General features: G+C 40.8%; 1 protein-coding gene across 3 annotated transcripts in view; it reads left to right on the forward strand.

Moving 5' to 3' along the window:
- nhsl2 (NHS like 2) overlaps positions 1 to 15,744 on the forward strand; it is a 134,404-nt gene that overhangs the window by 103,975 nt on the left and 14,685 nt on the right. For all 3 annotated transcript variants that reach the window (XM_023346608.1, XM_023346609.1, XM_023346610.1), the window contains exons 3-4: positions 8,532 to 8,674; positions 13,025 to 13,274. In XM_023346608.1, the coding sequence (XP_023202376.1) occupies positions 8,532 to 8,674; positions 13,025 to 13,274 (393 nt within the window). The remainder of the gene's footprint in view (positions 1 to 8,531; positions 8,675 to 13,024; positions 13,275 to 15,744) is intronic.

Consider the following 15,744-nt stretch of genomic DNA (forward strand, 5'->3'; position numbering starts at 1 on the left):
CTTGTTAGCTGGAAGCAATCGGAAAGTTCATGAAAGTAAGTAAGACGTTATTGGAATGTCCTCCAAAGGATCCTGTACATTTCATGGATTAAGTGGAAGCTTGATGAAAAGTAATCACTCAGTTCCTGACAAGTTCTCTGTATGTTTCAGGAAAGGCCGCTGTACTTTTTATGCAAATATCTGTTAAAGGTTCCTAGGGTAACCCAGACAGTTTGGGAAAGTACATGGTAGGTTTCGGAGAACATCGTCTAAGTTCAAGAAACGATGTACTGTGTGCATGTAGTGCTTTCTTGTTCCATACTGTTTAGACTAATTGAAGGGGAAGATTTTACTTTTTTCTTTTTTGTTTAATTATGTCAAACTTTACAACACTTTGAGAAATAAAATGAAGACCTTGATGATGCAGCTAAAAATGTTGCCAAATTCTCTCACTATAACTGAGTTTACTTCAGGCTGTATGCTAGTCCAACAAGTACCTGCAGGATCTATTTTTCAACTAATAAATCAAAAAACTAAATATGCTTGAGTTTGATTTTTTTTAAAAGACTAGATGGACAACAATTTCAGTCTTAAAAACTGATCACCTCACTCACACACAAAAAAAACTTATTTATTGCTTATTTTCTCCTCCAATTGTGCACAGCGATTCTAATCTGGACTTCCTGATAGTTAAGTCACAACCCTCCTTACAGTTTCATTTAGCCGACACAAACTAGGTCGCTAACTGCCAACTAGGTCCTACTGGGTCACAAACCTCCTTTATTTTTTTTCTCCTTGGGACTCGCACGCTTTCAAACACTGGCCCTTTTTCCTGTAATGGATTGATCAGTTGTGCGTGCTAAATCCCAAGGACGCAGACATGACATGAATGTTAGTGCATGCAAACACTTGCACATGCATGGCATCAGGCACGCAGTCTACTAGACAGACAACCTCTCTCTCTCTGTCTCTTGCCCCTCCATAAACCCCCGCCTCCCCTGGCGGTGGTGAAAGAGGGGTATTGTTAATATCAGCCTTCCCCAATCCGTCTTCCAAGGGGAGAGAAGAAAGGATGACCCAAATTGGACATGACCGGGGCGCAATATTGTCAACGCTGGCTGGGGGTTTATCTTGGAGTGGCTGCACTGTAAACAAGCGAGAACATTTTCTAATTTTTTATTGATTTTTTTTACCCATAGTCATGAGGCTGTTGAGTTGCGTAGATCATTAAACTTAAAAAAATAATCATTGACTAAATGAAACTTTAGCACCGAACAGTTTGGTAATGCAGTTATGCATGAACACCTGAAAGATACTCTAAGTCACACAATGCACAGGTTAGTAATGCATGAGCGCTTGGCTTGCTTGTCTGGACTACGGAAAAGGGGGTGGGGGAGGCCATTCTTAACCCCTCTGTGTGTGTGGGTGTGTGTGTGGGTTGGGGGTGCACGTGTGTGTGCACAAGTGGGAGTGACCGGCATACCTTTACACCCCAAACACCAATAGATTCCCTCCTCCTCCCTCTTCCCTCCGTGGTTTTCCCACCACAGTAGCCCGCAGTCATTTAGCAGAGCTGCACTCAGCGGACCCCGGCTGCTATCTGCAGCGTGGATCTACGTCTGTTTACCTTCCCTCTCCCTCTGCTGTAAATGCTGCCGTCCTCAAGACCCCGTCTCCGCACGGTCAGCGCGCACACCGCGGCGGCTGTCTGCAAACTTTAACCTTTAATGGTGGACCACGCATCGGCACTGGAAGAGAGATTCTGCGGTGCTTTTAGTGTGACCTCGAGTTTTTTTTTTAACGTAAGTAAAAGTTACAATGCCTCACAGAGAAAAGATTCAAGGAAAGTGTGTATCGATGAGTGACATATCAGTTTCTTATTGGTAAAAGTCTGTGTTACGTTCCTGATTAAATACCTTTCAATGAATTATTGTGTCAGTATCCTGAAATTCCCAGATTGTTTAGGCTTGTTTCCCCCTAAACCTTTTCATTTACATAATGTTTTGTTCATATTTGTGAGATAAAAGAATGTCTTTAAGCATTCAGTATTGTTCATTAATGTGGCTTATTTTGTAACTTCGTGTGACATTGGTTATGGTTTACAAATCTCTTGTTTACTGAAATTGCTTTAGTGTTGATTAATATTCTTGAAGAGATTTAGAAACCGCTTTGTCTCTTTTTCACTCCAAACCTTCACGTTGTGCCAAGACGCTTCCATGTTCTACCCACTTAATGAAATATTTAAGTAACGTACTTCGATTTATCGGACTAGTCTTCAGTGAAATTGTCTATATTGACACTTTTTCAGTAGAACAATACATCTACTGATGTATTTACTGCTTTAATCCACTCATTGTCAATAAATAGCAGCCATGAATGCAGCTAAGCAGCTTTGGACGGGACTTACTACCATCAGCCAGCTGTCAAGACACTTACTCAGACACCCAGGGTGGGTTTGTTTCCATGAGCATCGGGGTTTGAAGTGAAAACTGCAAACAGTAGGTGTCGAAGAAAGGAAGTAATGTGGTGGTGTAAAATTTTGACTCTTCTGACTTGAATCCATTCAACCATTTTTATGCCTTCTTTGAGGTGATCCGGGTCACTGGAGTGGCTGGAGCGTATCCCAGCAGTCATTGGGTCGAGAGGCAGAATACACCATCTAAAAGTCACCATCAGTCCATAAGACAGACAATTACGCACTCAATTACAACCAAGAGCCATTTGGAAATACTATTTTACCTTCACATCTACGTGAAGGTAAATGAAGGTGAAGGAAGAAGTCCAAGTACCTGCAGGAAGCCTTGGATGCAAGACGGGATCGTCACAAATTTCATACATGAAGAAACAAGCCATAAGCTGCTTTTCCATTAACCATAGAATTGCGTAAATTGAAACTACAAAAGCAAATTTGCTTAGTGGAAACACACCAATTCAGAAAAAAAATAATGTTTTTTGATAAAAATGTTTTTGCGCCACGATGAGGTGGTTTTTCAGCCTTGGAGACATTTATAACAGATCTATTTTGCAAAACTCCATCATGCAAGTTACGTGTGTTATGGATCCAGTAACATTGGGATTAACAACCGGATGCTACTGACGGAAACCACAAAGACGACGACAGGAAGAAGTAGGAGGATGATGGTTTGTTTTTATTTTGTTTTGGACAATGTGGCGCTGGCTCCACCAGAGCTCTCACAGTTCATAAAACGTTGTGTGTCATTACAACATGTTTAATCTCTTCTGTAAAATCAATGACTATAACTTCCCCAAAACGCAGCATATTAAACCACCGGTTTAAGGGTTTTGTCGCTCCAACGTCTAACTAAGCCGCCAACGTCTCCTCTGACGACTGACTGATGAGCGTCATGGCTGAATTATCAATATAAGCTCATGTAACTGTTTACATCCATCTCTTCCTTGGTTTTTAATGACTTATCGCATGAACAAGCTTATTCACGTATAATTTTAAATTTATTTCTTATTTCATGGAAAAACCGCAATTGTAAACCTGTTTTTTCGACATTAGCAGAATACAGACAAAGATTTGCTCACATTTGCATCGGAAACACAGCTACATATACTGTAGATCCATGGGTGTAAATTGGCACTCAAAGTTTGTGGCCTTTGTCATTCCACATCTATGGAATGTAATATTGCATTGTGAGTGTGAGACCTGCAGAAATTGGACTTAATAAAACGTCATGAAGTGGTTTTAGTATTACAAATCCCCATCGTCACTTTTCTGTTTGGTATGCTGTTTAAAGCTTTTTGCTAAACTATCAGATTTTCTTGGCATCAGACCTGAGAGAGGAAACGAGAGGGAGACATAAAAGTGACGGGATGCTCCAGGGAGCCGTTCCTGCAAATGTCATATGTTGTGCCTTGATCCTGCATTTTGAATGTTCGCCGTGGCGCTCTGCTGCTTACGATTCCTATTCTGCTCAGCAACGCTCGTTCTGCATTTCGCATTACTCTGACCTACGGTTTGGGGAGCCAGAGTCCTCGGACTGGCACGTCGCAATAAAAATACTTATATTTCAGCTACCTCTGAATGTGGTCTGGGGTTGGATTTGTTTTAATTCTGGTGTCATGACTTTCTGAAATCCATCTGGAACATTGTGGGTAGGCCTAAAGCTGACTTTGGCATTCTGAGCAAACGCCTCGGGATAAAAAAGAAGGTGCTCTCACTCACTTCCGACTGTGAGATTATTTTTACCTCTTACAGACCTGGGGACTCTCTGCCAATAGCTTTGTTCCTCTTCCTTTACATAGTACCATTAATATGTACACATATAGACTCACTGGTGGGTAGAATGAATTGTCTTCCTTCTTTTCTTCCACTCATGCTTGTTTTTGTATTATCTTGTCCTTTTCCACTCCTGCGACTTTTCTGCTTCTCCTCCTAACTCCCATCTATTTCTGTCGTATTACTTTGCCCTTGGCTTTTTACCCAATCATTTTTTCCCCAACATTGCTCTGTGTCTTGTCACTTTATAGATCAGATTTGATTTCCGTTTATATTTTCCAAAGAAATATTTATTTGAATGTCTTAATTGTTTCCATTATATCTGCATTATGTTAGCCCGGGAGCATATAAATCATTATTCTATCTCCAATATGTCTCTTTCTCTACTTTCCTACCTCCCAATTTTGCCTCCTCTCAACTGTACCCTGTTTTCTTTCTCTCCTTTTCTTCGCCTGCCATTTGCCTCACTCTCACTCCTCTCACTCTTCCTCTCCCGAATCAGTTTGTTTACCCCCTGCATCTTCAGACTCTTGCTGACACCTCAGTTCTTTGGGCCACTGCAGTCGGGAAAGAGACGACTTTTAGCTCCTTTTCACTGTTTATTATCTGGCTGATCCAGCTACTTTTGCATGCAGCAGTCAGGCAATTTTTAATCACCGCAAAATTGATTATTTTCTCTAACAAGCACCCGGTGTGTAACATGTCTCAGCGATGGTAGGCGGAGGGGAACGTACCTCATTATGACAAGTACAGATTGGCCAGTGACCTTGCTGAGGAGTTAGAAACTGTGAAATGTTAAGTGCTTTGCAACCGTTTGACTGTCAGGTGTGCTATTCAAGTGACTGATTAGTGAAACATTATTGATTAGTTGTGGAGAAAAAAAATATTACAAACTTGTAAACAACTCAAGATTTTGGAATAAAAAAAAGTGACTTCCAGTTTAGCTCTGCATTTTTGGACTGGCATAAAGGCTAAAGCCTGGGGAGTTTTTTTCCCCTTAAAATAAAAAATATTTTAAAAGTATAGGTGTTGAACTATTACAATAGTTTTTTCTTTTTTAATTGAGTTTATGTAAAACCGAGTTGCACTGAAGCAAACCTGCACTCTAGCCAAAGGTTTATGTGCTAGCATGCTCTTCAATACATGTTTTGCTAGCTACAACCAAAACATGCCAGCTTTTTGACAGTTCAGCTGCCCTTTAGCTGTCTTTGCCAATTAAGCTAGCTAGCTAAATAGTGCTGTTTGATGATAGGGACCACATAAATTTTAGACACACAACCTACCTGTTTTATGTGTCTGAGGAGTTAGTAATTATTGAGCATTGATGGTTTTCTGGTAAATGTGAGGCAAACCTTGCTGCTATTTTGGTCTTGAACCAACCCATGGATGCCATTTTTGTCCAATCTCTGTCGTACTATTAAATCATGAACTCTGACCTTAACTGAAGCAAGTGATGAGTTTTTAGACAATTTTCTGGGTTTGTTGGTGACGTCTTTGATGAGTTTTGGTAGGCCGTAATTATTTGGGAAGGTTCACAGTTCCATGTTTTATTCCACTGGTGGTAATGACTCTTTAAGTGTGGTTGACATAAAACTGGAAGCCATAGAAATTAAACTCTTTCCAGGCTCCTGTGTGTTGGTTTTTAGCTACTTTTGCTTCCTTCATTTTTAGACGGGTTCTATAAGTTCAGCAGAAATGAGACTTGGTTGTGATCTGAACACAGCCGTCCAATGGCTGTTGTTAATTCAAAATGTGTCACGGCAGGTGTGTTTGCTTTTTCCGCATTGACTCAGGTTGACATGCATATCTGTTTCCCCTTAATAATTTAAATCATAATTTAAAAACGGCTTTTTGGATTTACTTTGACCAACGTTTTTTAAAAGCATGAATTGTATTATTTCACTTGAGCTCTGTTTTTCAGTAAATAGTAGCCAGTGCGATCCCTATTGTGATTAATAAGCAGAGGGAGCAAAAACAGCAACCACATTAACTTGGTGAGTGTTTGAACTGGAAAGAGGCAGATTCTGTCTGTAATTTATGAAACATGGCCTAAAAAACCTTTAAGATTCTACAGCTTACCTCAGTCTATTCTGCCTTTGTGTAGACATTTTTTTTAAACTTTCCACACTTTTTTTTCCAACTACAACTATAACCAGCTGTATTTTAGTTGAAACATTTTGTAATAACAACCTTATTTAGTCTTTTTTTCTAAGTGCACTGCTTCAAGATTTCCTCACTTTGCTTTGATAACGCTTTTGCAAAGTCCAAAATGTAACATCTTAACATGCAGTGAATGGTTTGGAAATGTCGAGCTCACAGGTTTCCTGTGTTTCCTTTGATGTTTGGAGACATATTTGCACTCATAAAGAGTGAGATCCCATAAACAGTTGTCTTCTGCTGGCACGTTTCACTTGAGCGAGGAAACATGCCAAGAGCGATGATTCCCAATGCCATTTAAGGCTTCACCAAAGCTGTGGGTGGTTGGACTGTCTGCACTTGTTCAAAAATGCAGCATTATTATTTAATACACTGTTGCTCTGCTGTTATATATTAATTACTGTGCATGATTATAATGTTGAATCCAAATCTCTCCCACGTTGCCTCACTGAGTTAACGTCACCCACCCTACTTTTCAAAAATTATTTGCATGCATAAAAAACCTTTTTGCCGGAAACCAATGAAGATTAATAAATCAGCTCAACTTCATTTGCTATTTTAAATCTTGAAGGGATCCACGACTAGTTGAACATTTTGGTCTAAATATGTTGTAATTTTCCTATCAACCAAACCGCTTCAGTTTGTGATAAGTAAAAAAACTAAGAATTACTTAAAAGATTAGCCGAGTCTGTTGATAAAACTCAAGAAATCAAGGTCCTGGAGGCTGACTAGGGCAGCCCACAAAATGTCTGAATTGAGACAAACTGCCTCAAAGTTTTTGTGTGGTTTTTATGCACGAGATTTCTGTTGAAACAAACAGGTCTGGTCAGTTTGTTTTAACTATATCAGCCAGAGGAGCTAACACCGTTAGCAAGAGCTAACGTGAAATCAAAACTCACAGTGACAAAGCAGATAATGAATGGATAATTAGTGACAGTGAAAGGGCTGAGCGTTACCTATTACATAAAAATTACTGTTTCGGCCAGACAAAAACAGTAATTTTGTAGGACGCAGCTACCCAGAATGCATTGCAGTGTAAACAATATGGCGACGTCTGAGCGTCTATATTTGAATTTAGAAAAACTAAACAGCCTACATATTTTTACTGCGTTGCTTTTACATCTGAAAGAGTTTTTTCAAAGAAAGCCAGAAGAAATCTAGTTTAATTGCTGCAAACATGTAGAAGAAGTTGCTACAGTGGGATGGTTTGAATCATTCATGCGTTGGAACGACCCAGTCAAAGTCCAGATATAAATCAGATTGAAAATCACAGATGCTTTTCACCTAATTTGACTAAGCTTGACTTATTTTTGTAAAGGCAGATGGGTGCGGGATTTAATTGCCTTTGCGTATGTTTTAATTGAAACTTGTGACCCCCCTGAAAACTGTACAACTGCATTGAAAAGTTGCTTTTCAGCAGTCCTCTTTTGAAAAAAAAAAACCAACAAAAAACAACAGGCCATTTCCAAAAATCCCAAGAAGTGATCATTGTGTTCTAATCTAAGATAACATGTAACCCCAGTACTAAACACATCCAACTTTCTGTACTCTGTTTTTTGCTGTTATTCAACCGTGTTCAACTTAAGACCCGTGTCTTTCTGGTGCTGCTGTTTCATCACCAGGATTGTATTGGGAACGTCCGTGTGTGCACATGTGTGTCAGACAGCTCAGTGGCGACTGGGGTTTGGGTCAGGAGTGTGTTTTAGGGGTAAAGGATTGGCTGAAGGGCTGTGAGGGGGAGTGGGTGTGTGGTTAGGAAGGTGGGGGTGGATGGGGGTTTTAGGAATCTGTTTACAATAGCTGGAGGGGGAGAGTTTAAGCTCCTGGCAAGAGGAAGAAACTCAGATATCCAAAAGGAGAGGGTAACTCGACTGAGAATGTTTGGTTTAAAGGAGAACAAGAGTCAGGAGAACCCAGGAGAGGATTAAATGTAAACCGAGGCAGACTGTTAAGCTGGCAGAAGGTGCGCCGGGGACTCACAGGAGGGAGGTTTCGCTGTGATGTGAAGCAACAGCTCTGCTGGATCTTTGCTCTCAGCCATGCGCCTAAAATATTTGGTGTGTGAGTTTGTGTTGTGTGCTCCAGATTAAGTGTATTTGCTTCTCACTGTGTGTTTTTGTGCTTGTGCTTGTGCTGTGTGCGCGTACAGAATTTGAGGAGCAGTTGTACGACACCAAGCTGACCGGCCAGACGTTTCGCCATCCATCCTCGCAGAGCTCAGACGACACGTCCACGTCGCTCAGCCGCTCACCAGTCTCTCTCCACAACAAGAGGCCGGACTTCATCTTCCTGGTAAACAAACACGCATGCAGGTTCTGACACAAAGTCTTTGCCTGTCTCGTGTTGCTGAACCCCTTATAAATTTCTTTCACACTATGTTTTGCTGGTAAACAAACACATGTGGTCAGTAGTGATCGCCTAAAGTCCCTGTTACCTTAAGATTGCATAGTAGCATAGATTTGGCAAGGTGTCTGATGCGTTCCTCTGATATATTGGTCCAAGTTGAGAAGATGACTTCAGGTAGTTCTTGCAGATTTGTCAGCTACACATCCATGACCTGAATCGCCTTGTCCAACACATCCCAAAGGTGCTGTGTTGGATGGAGGTCTGGTGACTATGGGAAATGGGAAATGGTCTGTACTTGTAAAGTGCTTCATCAAGTCCAGAGTATACTCCAAAGCGTGTCACACTACATTCACATACAGATTCACTCACTGATTGTGGCAAGCTACTGGATAGTAGCCACAGCTGCCCTAAGGAAGTCTGACAGAATTACCCAAGGACACAACAAGAGAGTGGGGGCTCAACCAACAACTTCCTGATTACGGGATGAACTCTTTACCACCATCGCCCCAAACACCGATAGTGGCGACCACTGGAGTACGGAGGTCACTGAAGCATCACAAACTCATTGTTGTGTTCAAGACACATGTTTGAGTTGATTTGAGCTGGGTGACATGCCCCATTATCAACCTGGATGTGGCCACCAGTAGATGGGTACTCTGTGGTCCACAACTACAGCCAGGCTGACTGTAGTGTTTAAACATCGCTCACTTGCTCCTGAGATGTTCAAATATGCCTAAAACCAACCAAGCTTAGCCAGCAGGAGTGGTACTTGGTTTGTAACTCATTTATTTCAAGGTTCCACATGTTGTATGTTCAGAGATGCTATTCCACACACATCTTGAGTGGTTATGTGAGCTATACTTCATCTCCTACGTCAACAAGGCAACTGACTGCTGCTCCCTGGATATTTTTTCTCTTGTGGACTGTTCTCCATAAGAACAGTCCACAAGAGACGGTTGTGTGTGAAAATGCCAGTAGATGAGATGGTTTAGCCTGTCTGGCACCAACAACAACATTACGCCACTTTGTTCATTCCCCTTCCTTCGTTCTGACGCTTGGTTTGAACTTCAGCAGGTTGTCAGGTTGTGTCTACACTGTGAATACTAGCTTAACACATTGATGTTTAGTGTTTTATTTCACTAACTTTTCAAAACCTTGCCATCCTATGAAATCCCGCAGAGTCTTACTGGGCTGGCTGGTAGGGGTGTACAATTTCAGGGACATAAAATTGTGCAACTTTTTTTCCTGTCTTAAAGACACAGTGCCTCTAACACATCAGGTGTAGGCATTCAGGTCCGTTACAGATCAATCCAACTGGACACAAATATTACTTGCACGGAGAGAGTGAACACTGGAATACAATTTCATTCAAAGACATTCTTTGAACTTGTGACAATGATATTTTGATCATGACTACGATTCTCTATGTTGTGGCTAATGATGGCTTATGCCAAAACCATGTTCTGCACAGCAAAAATATGGCAAATGAATGCTTCTGCTTGATTATTTTTGCAATTATGTCAACTATTGCAGTTGCTATTCTAATTCTTGTGTGAAGTAAGTTGGTTTTCAGTGAGCTTGAATGTTTTCAGTTTAGTTGCCGTGTCCTTAACTCAACACAAGGGGCTCATTTTCCACACTACATTGTGTACACAAATGTTTAGCTGATGACTAAATAGTATTCATAGCTCAAAAATATACTTAATATTCATGATGGAGAGATGATCTCTTTATTGTTTGGATGCATGTTTCAGATCATTGTGCCATTATGCCAAAGCGCTAACCTATCTAGTTGTTGATCTAACATAAAATTAGAAGGTATCAATACCAAAAGGCAGCAAAACAGAACCAGATCATGATGCTGCCACCACCGTGCACCAGTTGTTTGGTCTGTAGGCTTTAAAGCCTCATTGATTCCTCCAAACATATGACTAGACTTGATCCTTGTCTCACCTGACCATGACATGTTCTGTAGGAAACTTTTTGGGTTGGTGATTTCAAACGAGAACTTATTTCTCTCACTCAAAAGTGATGAGAGAATCAACTTGACCTCAGAAGATGACATGGTTTGTTTTCTAGCAGTAGCCGGTTTATAGCAGACTTGAGCATACCTGGGGTGTCTTATGTTTCTCCTCAAGGTTTGAACAAATTTGCTTTTGTATCAATTTTCTTTCAGCTTGGTTCTTCTTCTACACCTTGGTGAAGTGGCATTGCATTTGATAAATTGTATTTCTGTAAAATAGTTTGAACCCAAGTAATTCCCCCAGCTTGCTTAAATCCACAATTGTCCTTCTTAGATCTTAGATTGTTTGGAGTACTAGCGAACGCCAGGCAGCGCTCTCAAACCCATTATGTTTACCCTGGCAAAGAGACTCCAAAAGATATTACATGAAATTGAAAATACCTTTTGGATTTTTAGTTATTTTGGTTTAATGTTTTTTTGTATGTTGTGACCGGTGGGATCTTTTGTACTGTTTATGTTGTAGCTACAGGTGCATCCTTACGTTAATTCATAAGATATTTCCTGCTGTAAATTCAAATATTTGGGATACAAATGCAAAGTGAAAATTAAAGTTTCTTTCCATTGACATTTTGTGAATTAAACGACAGGAACAATTTCCTGTCGTTCTGTTTTCTAGTTTGTTCGGAATGACCTTGGTTAGTGTTACTTCTTCTTCTTCACTTCAAACGCTCCAGTTTCAGACCTTAATCGCTAAAACAATACGGCATGATTATTATTATAATTCTTTCCCCCCATGAATCGAGCAAATGACAACCAAAAGTTGTGTTGTGACTGAACGCCTCATTATGTTTATCATTCCGTTAACACAACAGGCTGAATGTGAATTAGCCAAAACTCTGTTGTACAGCGCAATCCACCCCCTCATTCAGATTCACCAGAATTAGTCATCGTGCTTTTCTCTCTCTCAGCTGCTGTCTATAAACAGATCCTTAATGATTTAGTGTCTTCCAGATGGAAATATTATTATAATCCTTGGGAAAATAAAAAATAAAAACACCAGATAACATTAGTGCTATCTGACAGGCATCTCCTGTACACAAAGCTGTTACTAATGGATTTTTGTTTTTTAAAGCAAGAAGGGAAATAAATGTATTTGTATATTTTAGGACGAACGTGTCTTATGACTACGGTATCTGTAGCTGGATGTACTCTGCTCATGCTCTGGCTGCTAACACTGTTTTCTTGGACTGCGTCACAAAGGATTCACGCTACTTTTACTGCAGCACACTTCCTGCCTGTTACAGCTCAGTTAATTTAACGATTTTATTTGTGCTTTGGGCTGATTCCCGTTAAGCTGTCATTGCTCTCCGCGCTTCTGCAGGAGCAGACGGGGTTTTTACGTTTGTCTTTAAAGATGAACTGCAATGTTTCCTGCACTGCAGGAGCAGTGAACTTTACATCTTGTCACGTCAAAAGCACAAACTTCGTTAAAGTGTATTCGATTTTCACACTGACTAGGAAAAGTGGAGAAAGGGATACCTGGCATGTAAATCTGTTCAGCAGTCTGTTCAATATTTTGTGGTGCGCATCAGTTTTCAAGCTTTACATAGATTTTCAATTAAATTTAAATCTGAACTTTGACTGGGCCATTGTAGCCCTGCCCAAACGCTTCATCTAAGTCATTTTATTGTAGCTTTGTGTTCATGTTTTTAGTTTTCCTGATGGAAGGTTTCACAGTGTTGCTCTGTTATTAGCTGGCTTCATTTTCCAATCCACTCTGAATAGCTTACGCTTCTAAATAAAAGCATTCCCGCAGCATGATTCAGCCATCCCCATGTTTCATAGTGGGGGTTATGCGTTCAGGTGGATGTTCAGTTTCAGATTTCCTCCATCCATAATATTTTACATGCCTTTTTTGAGCAGAGCAGCTACTTTCTTCCTGCTTTTTTTTATTATCTTTTTTTTTTTTTTTGCTGTGCTAGCAACCATGGTCAGTTTAAGTTGCCGGTCATGTCCTGGTAGGTGTGTAGCTGGTACTCTTGCAGCAGCTGTAATTCTTTAAAGTAAAAAATTGACTGCATATTGAGGACTTTATTGCACAATCTTTTTTCAGGGGTGCGAGAGTAAAGGTGGATGAAGAGAAATTCAAGTCAAGCTTGGATTTTATCTGTAAAATGTTTGAAAAAACGTGAAAAAATGTTTTGAAAAAGTTCAAACAGTATTAATTTCTTTAAAGTGACCGTGTTTCCATGTGTTTCTTTACCTATTAAGAAAATATTCCTATTGGAGAAAAACACAGCCTCCCTTTCTGTGTCGTCGTCTTCTTCTTCTAGCCGGCGTCAAAGCAGCTCTACGAAGATGAAACCACCTCCTCCGTGTTTGGCCTGAGGTCTGTGATCAACCCGTCGCCTTCCCCGACCCCGTCCCCCTGCGGCTCGGATCGCCCCCCTCTGGCCTGGAGCAGCAACAACAGCAGCTGCAGCACAGCTACGTCCGCCACCACAAGGCCGCCCGTCGCCGAGAAACCGCGCTGGCACCCGTTACGACGCACGCTGGCTCACTGCATGCCACTCGACGTTACAGGTACGGCAAGCATATCGAAAACGCAAGAATGCTACAGCGTTTTGAGGAGCTCTGGTCATTTCTGATAACTGACAGATTTTGGCTGGTTTCTTGGCTGTCCATGCTTTGCTCCATTTCACATTATTACACATAATTTCTGAACTTGCTTGTTTTAGCTTCTTTCTATGTATGGACTACTTTTGTTGCTACCAACACCTGGTGAACATTTTATGTCAACACCACCTTTAGACATACATTTACTATAGAAAATTGAGATGTATTTTTACAAATCCAGATGTGCCGCTAACTATGAATGGAGGCTGTATTGCCATTTATTTTGAAAACTCGTTAAAAACCTGTTATGAACTGCTGTCATTCCTATCTGCTTTATGGTCAATTTTGATTTTTAACAAGAACTCTGTCTTAAAAATGTGAAATTATGTCCTCAGGTCAATAAGCACACAGGCATTTTAACCAGAACATGAAATAGGAACTATTTGTTATCTTATCAAGGCACTTTTTTTTTTGCATTTTCTGAACAAAACACTGACTGAAGATGGCACACAAACACCAATGTTATTATTTCAGGTCATTGGAGTACAAAAGTAGGCTAACGTAGGGCCTTTACCTTCAAACTTGGCCCTGTTACTGTACTTCTTGTAGCTGACAGAACTAATGAGCCTCCTAGGAAGGAGCCTTCCTCTTGCATTGGATGTCCCCATAAACTGTATATGACCTACTTTTGTTTTTTCTCTTCACTGTTGCTTCCTTATTTTTCTATATCTCTCATTGTTGTGGATGGAAAGTGTAAAATCCGAATTATATAGACAAATGGTGGTAAAATAAATTCAGATTAACTTTTTTAAAATTAGCATGCATTACAGTCAGCACCCTACCTCTTTACTCTCAGTTAAAGGGTATAACTGAGTTATACGGGTATAAAGCGCATGCGTGTCCAATGACATGCTAAAATCACAGCGCCATCCAGTGGTCTGGCATGGCAACTACAGCCATTTAAACAGAACCTCTTTCAATCAGGTTCCGAAAATCCTGCAGTTTCCAGGCAGCGGTCTCATGAAAGCGTAGCCTAAAGCAAGGTTCAGTTATAAAACAATGTCCCAAACTTTGAAGATCTGACAGAGAACCACTCAATCCATCATATGAAATATTAAAGACTACAACAAAAACCTAACAAGATATGGTTGTCCTCCGAAATCGACAGGCTGGGCAGCATCAGGGGAAGCTGGTGAGTGTTGGTGGACAGATGGATGGAGCCAAATACATGGAAATCCTTAGAGCGTAAGACATGTCAAAGTCCAGACCTAAATATAACTGAGAATATGTGGGAGGGCTTGAAAAGGGATGCACACTTTTGTGAAGAAGATTGTTTGAAACAGTAGACATAAGATTTGAAACTGTAAGTGTGTTGAAAGACTGTTCTACAAAGCATTAACTCAGGGAGACTTGAGTGAAAAACAAATTTTTTTTCTTCCACTCTGCCATTATTCCCTACATTGTGCATTTCAATGACATACATTAAAGTTTGCAGCAATGCAAAAATATGTGGACTCATTGCTCTCTGCATCCACAGCTAACGGGTTGCTCTGGAAGGTGTAGACAGGCGCTAGTCTCTCTCAAATCAGGATGACTTCATTTTCGCACAAGCCTATCGCGAGTCTGCTCTGCTGAAACAAGAATCGACGTCAAGAACATTTCCTCCTCATGACTGCACAACGCCCTCGCCGCTCTCTGCCAGACCCTCTGCTTTGGATGTGTGTAGTGTGTGGATGGAGGTGCGTGTGTGTGTGCTGTCAGCATGCCACGGTCAGCCTCAGCAGCATCTCTCTGACACCGCCGCTTCCGCTCGTCTCAACCAAGGCTCCCTCTTGTTTGCGTCTCCCATATGTGTGTGTGTCTGTGTGTGTGTGTTTCTGAGAGTGTGCGCGGACCTCCTGGTTTTTGGCATAGCAACTGCTTCGTCACCAGGTGCCTCTCCCCTCCTTCTCTCCAGAGTATCCATCCATAGTTAAACATCTCTTTCTCCTCCTCTCCGCTCAGTGGTGGGGGTGGTGAGGGCGGGAGCTTCAGAGGAGACGAAGGTCAGATGTATTAATCCATGCCGGCGGTCTTGAATTGCGCCTTCTGTCAGAGATAAAAGGCGAGCAGTGAAAAGGGGGGTAATTAAAGCTTCCTGGTCAATACCAATTTATGTTTTTTTTTCCTAGGTCTGACCGGTTGATAAATTCTAAGGATGATGCAAAAGAGGAAAATAAATGTCCTGAAGGGTCTTCAATACAGGAAGTAGTTTTTAATTAATCAGAAAGCAAGGTATTTAAGAGATTATGCCTATAAATACATCAAAACATACACTCTAACCATCAGAATGAAGAAAGTGAATCAAATGTGTACATGCTTAGAGAAGAAAATGGTGGGAAATCCTAGTGATTCAATTAAAAAATACTTTATTGATCCCAAATGGGAATTAAATGTT

This window comes from Xiphophorus maculatus, chromosome 14 (assembly GCF_002775205.1).
Source record: "Xiphophorus maculatus strain JP 163 A chromosome 14, X_maculatus-5.0-male, whole genome shotgun sequence".
Lineage (NCBI taxonomy): Eukaryota > Metazoa > Chordata > Actinopteri > Cyprinodontiformes > Poeciliidae > Xiphophorus > Xiphophorus maculatus.